This window comes from Rhinolophus sinicus, chromosome 2, assembly GCF_057876585.1.
Source record: "Rhinolophus sinicus isolate RSI-liver-muscle chromosome 2, RSI-T2T, whole genome shotgun sequence".
Classification (NCBI taxonomy): domain Eukaryota; kingdom Metazoa; phylum Chordata; class Mammalia; order Chiroptera; family Rhinolophidae; genus Rhinolophus; species Rhinolophus sinicus.
Window position 1 is genome coordinate 94373477 of NC_142502.1, and position 7297 is coordinate 94380773.

The following is a 7297-nucleotide window of genomic DNA, read 5'->3' on the forward strand; positions in this document are numbered from 1 at the left end:
CAATAAGATCGTCTACTGCAAGTAATCTTGAATAATTACCAAGAAATTCATTATTTCATTTGAGTCTATCTAATTAATATGAGATCAATTACAGAATCTCTTACAATAATCACATTTTAGATTGTGTATTCCCTCAAGATTCTAAGGTTGTCCCCATCCTCAATTTACATCTTATGGTCAGGTATTCTCAAGATGGACAGTAGCATATATTTCATTCGAGTTTATATTCCCCAAAAATACATTTTTTCATCTTGTCCCCAAATTCTTGGACCTAAGGCCCCTCAGTTCTGACTTACATTTACTTTAGGAAAGAGAAGGTAGGGAAAAGGGGCCTTACTCACTGCCTGGCAGATAGTAAGTGCTCAACGGGTGCTGAGTCAGTGAATCAACACATGAATGGGCTGGGGTAACTATTGACTATGTCGCTGGAGGGCTTAATGATAAGAAGGGTCAGGCTTTGATTTCAGCAGGAAGAAATGGTGTTCAGCGTTTGAGCAAACTTCCTGGTTTGAAGGAGTTCGGGGTATGTGGCAGACAGACTCTTGAGGTGGCCTGCAGGATTCCTGCCTCCTGGCCTCCATGTCCTTGTGGGATCCCCATCCCCTGAGTGTGGGGCCTGTCACTTGCTTCTCAGCAGTAGACTGTGATAGATTGTACATGATTACATGTATGTGATGATATTATTACATTACATAAGAGTGTAACACTTGTCTTCCTGGCATCTCTCACTCCCTTGCTGGCCGTGTAGAAGCAAGCTGCCATGTTGTAGGCTGCCTTTGTTGGAAGGCCCATCATGGCAAGGAACTGGGGGTGGCCTCTGAGAGCTGAGGACGGACTCCAGCTGACAGCCAGCAAGACAGGGAAGCCTTCAGTCCTACAACTTCAAGGAACTAAATTTTGAGCCCCAGCAGACAATTTGATTGCAGCCTCTTGAGACCCAAAGCAGAGGACCCAGCTAAGCCGTGTCCGGACTCCTGACTCACAGAAACTGAGATAAGAAATCTGGCTTTTTAAACCAAGTGTGTGGTGATTTGTTATGCAGTAATTGAAAACTAAACACTTTAGCCCTACAAGATCCTCCCCAGAGAGTTCTGAGGAAGATATTATCCACATTGTGCACAAGAAAACTGGGCACATTAGGCAGAATGACTTGTCCAAAGCTACACAACTATGGGGTGTCAAAGCCAGGATGAGAGTTCACGCTTTCTGCCTTCTTCCTCAATAAATTAAAGAAAACTAGAAGGATAATAGCTCCCTGCCTGGGGTGGTGTGAGTCCATTTCTCTGCAAAGGATTCTGGCATTACCTGATCAAGGACTGGTCACCCCGCAGGCAGGGGCCTCGAGCTGTAGTGTTGGGCCTTCTGTGCCCTGAGAGAGAAGACTCCACCTAAACTACCTCTAGTTCAAAGGCCAGCCTCTCCTCAGGCCCAGGAGAATTAGTGGGAAACGACTAATTAACCATTCCCCCAGAGCACAGGTTAGTTGCCTAACAGAGCTTAACAGCCAGAAGCTGAAGGGCTTTGCTCTACCACAAGCTTCTTAATCACCTCGACAGATAAGCCACAAATCAGTCAGGATGACCCAATAACTTCATTCAAACCTCCCTTCTAGAAAATTGTGGATGGCGTTGATATCAGAAAAGTTTATGGAAGCATCCCTCAAAGAGAAAAGGCACATGCCACAAAGCAAAGAACCCAGGATAACTAGAACATCTGTACTTTTCTGCACAGCTACTGGCTGTGGGGACAAAGGTGAGCTTGCACGACCCCCTAAGAAGTAGGGTCTCCCAGCTTTCAAGTCGGAAGGCCCCTTTTTAATGTAGTAGTTGATGATAGTAGTTACGCTTTTTTACATTTATGGTAGAGAAAATTCCTAAAGATGAAAAACTACTAAAAATTCAGTAACATTTTCAATTGATTCACATTTGGTTCTGTAATGCAGGGTCTCAGCTCTCCCGCTCCCCACACAAGAACACAGGATATGGTGAGGCCAAAAAGGAACAACAACGGAGCCATGGATGAGGAATCATACCACTATATTCTCGCTAGCGGGTGGGTTGGAGACACAGGAAGCAGGAACCGCAATCTGCCCCCTGCTTCTCTGCCAACCAACCCCCTTGTTAGCCGCAATCCGTTTGCTAACCGCAATCCGCTGTCCACTTCTCTGCCAACCAATCAACCCTCTTACCAGTGTAGCCACTGCAGTTATATTAGTGGCTAGTGGCTAACCTGTAACAGCTGATGACCAACCAGCCACAGCGGATGGCCATCTGATTACAGCTGATGGCCATCTAATAACTGAGCCAGCACCTTTCCACATGATGCCGAGAGCCTGAATACTGCTCTCTGGGACTCTTTCCTCCAGGTTCCTTACAATGGGACACACATTTGTCATGCACATATGTGCAACGTCAATATTGCTCTGGTCAGAATCAAGACATGGGCTTGCTTAGTATGTGGACTCATTTTGTGAACTCAATGGCATTGCTTTGTAGCTTTTGTCAATTTGAAGTTTGACTGAAACAATGAAAGTTTCTCCCTTAAATGTGATCACACATCCAGCTTATTCTAGAATTTAAATTTTGGTGCCATGGTGTTCAAAAACAATGCATCACTTTACGATGGGAAGCCCAGCAGAAACTCAGAAATGCCCAAATGGTATAAAATAGGTGAGATATCTCATTGCAGAAAAAAAGTCATAATTTGAATTCTAAAAGCCAAAAAAGATATTGATTCTATGAGGCACAAATGAAGTACTAACAATAAAAAAAAAATAATAAATAAAAACTAAATAAATAAAAAATAAAACACCAAATCTATTATTTGTGCCTGTCAGCTGGGAAGCAATAACGGTTAAAAATTCAGATTTGGAGATAGACCTGCGTTTGAATACCAGCTCTGCCACTTATTAGCTCTCTGACTTTGGCAGATTTCTCAGATTCTCTGAGCTTCAGTTCTCTTAAATTGAAACGTATTTGTTTTCCATTGCTGCATAACAAATTACCAAAAACAGTGGGCCTTAAACAAGCCCATTCGTTATCTCATAGCTTATGTAGGTTGGCATCCAGGTGGGGTCCTCTGCTCAGGATTCACAAGGCTGAAATCAAGGTGCTGGCAGCCTGCATTCTCATCTGGAGGCTCTGAGGAAGAATCTGCTTCCAAGCATATTCAGGGGTTGGCAGAATTCAGCTCCCAGCAGCTGTATAATTGAAGTCCCCATTTTCTTGCTGGCTGTTGGACGGCACTGCTCTTGGCTCCTAGAGGCTGCCCTGAGCTCCTTGCCATGTGGCCCCCTCCACTGGAAGTGTACAACATGGCAGCTCACTTCTTCAAGGTCAAGAGGAGAATCTCTCCCCTGTCTGCGAAGATGACATTTCATATTACCTAATCATGGGATTAATGATTCTACCACCTTTGCCTTATTACATAACCGAACCATGAGAGTGACATTCTATCATGTTCACGGGTCCTGCCCACATTCAAGAGGAAGGGATTATACAGGATGTTTACACTAGGGGGCAGAACTCTTGGGCGCCATCTTAGAATTCTGCCTGCCACAGGGTTGTAGGATTAAACAAGACACTGAGTGCAAAGTACTTATTTCTGTGCCTGGCCCACAGACAGCCTCAACAAATGGAAGTCACAGCCACCACCATCGATAGGTGTCGTGGGCAGAATAATAGCCCCTGAAGATATCCTTGGAACCTGTGAATATGTTATGCTACATGGCAAAGAGAGTGAAGGTTGCAGAGTCAGGAATCGGGTTGCTGATCAGCTGACTTTAAAATAGGGAGATTATCATGGATTAGCTCCTTATGTAATCACAAGAGTCCTTCAAGGTGGAAGAGGAAAGAAAACGATTCAGAACTAGAGAGATGGCAGAATCAAAAGACTTGGCCCAACATCGCTGGCTTTGAAAATGGAAGAAGTGGACCATGAGCCAAGAAATGTGGGTGGCAAGGAATGTGGCCCAGCTGGAAAGGGCAAGGAATAGATTTTCCCGTAGAGCCTCCAGAAGAAAATGCAGCTGTTGTCACCTTGACTCAGCCCAGTGAGACCCATTTCAGACTTTGGGCATCCGTAACTATAAGATAATAAATTTGTGTTGTTTTCAAGTCACTGTTTGCAGTAATTCGTTCCAGTGTCCATAGAAAACAAATATAATATGTTATATACCTTATTGGGGCTAAAGAAAAAGATTAAAAGGCATTGATTCACTAACCATTTATCAAAGCTGGTTGAGACACTGTAAAGTAGAAAATCTAAAATGGAGTAAGTGACAGTCCCACTCTGTCCACCCTACTTGGCCTGAGCGTACCTGGTGTGAGGCCAGCGGAGGATGAAGACGGACGGAGAATGCACTTCCTTAGGAGACTGGCCCGTCCCACAGAGAACAGTGGAGCAACTAGAGCTGAAATGGCAGTGGTGATGTGGGGACTGGAGGGGGTTTCTGGGAAATATTGAATGGCTGTCTTTTGGAAGAGAACTTAGAAATACTGTGTACAGTGTCAAGGGGGGATCGACAGGGGGGAAGCTACTGGAACTCAGCGCTCAGCTCAATATGATTAATTGCTTCCTGGAAGTCGATGATTGTATCACTTAGGAATAACAGAGACCAGAACAGTGGCTTACTTGAGAGAAGTGTCTTTTCTGTCATGGCAAATGCCTTCTGGAGGTGAGCAGTCTAGGAGTAGTTTGTTGACTCCATGGTGTCCTAGATCCAGGCTCCTTCTCCCTTGAGGCACTGCTTCCCCTGGGGTGATGCTCTCACCCACATGGCCCAAGACAGGGAAACTTCACATCCATATTCCCTGCAGCAGGAGAGGGAAAGGGCACAGCCTTTAAGTTCACCTCCCAGGACCAACATCACTTTTGTTCTCATCCCAATGACAAGAACATAGTGATATGCCTTCACCTGGCTGCAAAGGAAACTCATCTTTATTCTGTATGGCCATGTGACCTGCTTAAACAAAATGGCGTTCTATTACCACAGGAGAGGAGAGGAGAACTAATGCGGGGTAGGGGGTGCGGGAAGGACAACCAACACGCTCTTCACAGTGATGATGGATTTTGGACATAGGGATTTTCCTCTCTGTGATGAACCCTCACTTTTTGGGCACTCTGATAGCACCCTGATTTCCTTTTTTGGAAATGGATGTCTCTCTCATAAAACTATCTGTATGGACCATTAATGAAGGTGCTGCCCTCCCATAACCAAGAGTTCCATCATTCATTCTACCTTCAGCCTCAGGGAGAGACTGTTTCCCGTTACGCCTCAAAATGCCTAGTACCAGCCCTTTCTCACACCAGTTCTCAAACCTTTCCTCGGCTGGCCAAAAATTTCCTTTCTGCTTTGATCGGTTAGAGGGGCTTTCTATTGCTTGCAACGCATGACCCCTCACAAATACACTGTCCCCTGAGCCTTCCAGCAGAAGCTCGCAACATCTTGGCAAAACCGGAAGCAATCCTGTTGTAGGGCAGTGCACATTTTAGTGTCACATTGGAGAGTCAGAGAGCATTACGCCCACTAAATTAAATGGTTCACTGCCATCACTAAGACACTCAGGGATAAGCATTTCAGAGTTGGTACAGGACACACTGATTCCATTAAGCAGCAGTTGGCAAAATGTCTATCTCTTTTCTTTTTCTTTCTTTTCAAAGGCAAGATCATGAATTGTTTAGGTTTTGCAGGACACACAGTCTCTGTCACAACTACTCCATTTTGCCATTGTACTGTGAAAGCAGCCACAGATCATACATAAATGAATGGACATCGTAGCTGTGTTCCAGTAAAACTTTATAGATAAAAACAGACAGCAGGCTGCTTTTGGCCTCTGGGTCCCATTTTGCCGACTGCCTTTAAGGTCTCAACTCCTCTATTTTCCTGCTCTGCCTTAGCATCATGGCTTCTGTCATCACGCTGGTCCCATCAGTGTTGGAGGTGGCTACTCTACCTCTAGCATCGTCTCCTTTTAAAGAGTCTTGCTAGATCCCACCCAATGACTCCCACCTACATTTCATTGGCCCAAATCACATCAGATGACCATCTTCTCCATCAGGAAAAAAAAAAAAAAATGGGGACTCCGCGACCACCACTGAGCAGATCTGACGCCACTCGCTCGCATGTCTCACTGTGCTTCCTTTGCAACCATGTCTAACAAACCCGATATGGCTGAGATTGAGAAATTCAGTAAATCGAAATGGAAGAAGACAGAAACGCAAGAGAAAAATCCACGGCCTTCAAAAGAAACCATTGCACGGAAGAAGCAAGCAGGCGAATCGTAATGAGGCACGCACCGCTAATACGCACTGTACATTCCACAAGCATTGCCTTCTTATTTTACTTCTTTTAGCCGTTTAACTTTGTAAGATGCAAAGAGATTGGATCAAGTCTAAGATGACTACGCTACCCTCTTTCACATCAGAACTACTGACAGCAAAGGCCGTACCTGCCTCTCCCATACGCCTGGCTGGCTGGTAGGGAAGGAAAAGAACTTGCGTGTTGGTGAAGGCAGAAGCCGGGTGGGATGACAGTGAAATCTAGAGTAAACACCAAGGTGGTCCCAGGTGTCCTGCAGGCTGTAAATGCAATTTCATCAGAGTGCCATGTTTTGTTGTTGTTGTTAAAGTAATTTTAATTGTTGGAATGCACAATTTTTTAAATAATGCAAATACAAAGTTTTTAAAACCAGAAAAAAAGAAAATGGGGACATAGTGATTTTTAGAGGGATACTGTGCCACCCTGAATAAACAAGGGCCCATCATGGAAAGAAAAGAGGGAGGGAGGGAAGAGCAGAAGAGAAAGAGAAGGAGAGAGGGAAGGAGGGTGGGAGACAGCTTGGATAAAGGGCAGGCAATGAGCAGTGTCTTCCACACGCCAGGATTTGTTCACTCTGGTGTCCCCACACCCAGCACAGTGCCACACACACAGTGAGGAAGAAGGGTACGGTAACCATTATGGAACCAGATGTCGGGCTAATATATTTCTAGTCATTTGTTTGTTTAACCCTAAAAACAACCCTGCAGTATTAAGTACCATTATTTTTCCAGGTTTACACAGTGCGGAGATTGAAGTTAAGCATTTTGCCCAAGGTCATAGTTAGGAAGTAGCACAGCTAGGATTCAAACCTTTGTCTCTCTGACTTTGAGCCAGCACTCAAAGCAGCCAGGACATGTTTATGGAAAGACTGAGGCTGAACAAGACCTTGACGTTGACGGCCCCTCTACCCTGATAGGCTGTGATAGCTGCTGTTAAGCAAACTGAAACGGAGCCTCTCTCTGTGGTTTCCACCTCATG

At 44.9% G+C, this 7297-nt stretch overlaps 1 protein-coding gene across 1 annotated transcript; it reads left to right on the forward strand.

The window, feature by feature from the left end:
* Nucleotides 1-6150: 6150 nt before the first annotated feature.
* On the forward strand, nucleotides 6151-6378 carry LOC109448890 (thymosin beta-4-like). Its single transcript, XM_088794311.1, has one exon. It carries the CDS (start codon nucleotides 6151-6153, stop codon nucleotides 6283-6285), a length of 135 nt encoding a protein of 44 aa, XP_088650437.1. The 3' UTR covers nucleotides 6286-6378.
* Nucleotides 6379-7297: the final 919 nt, after the last annotated feature.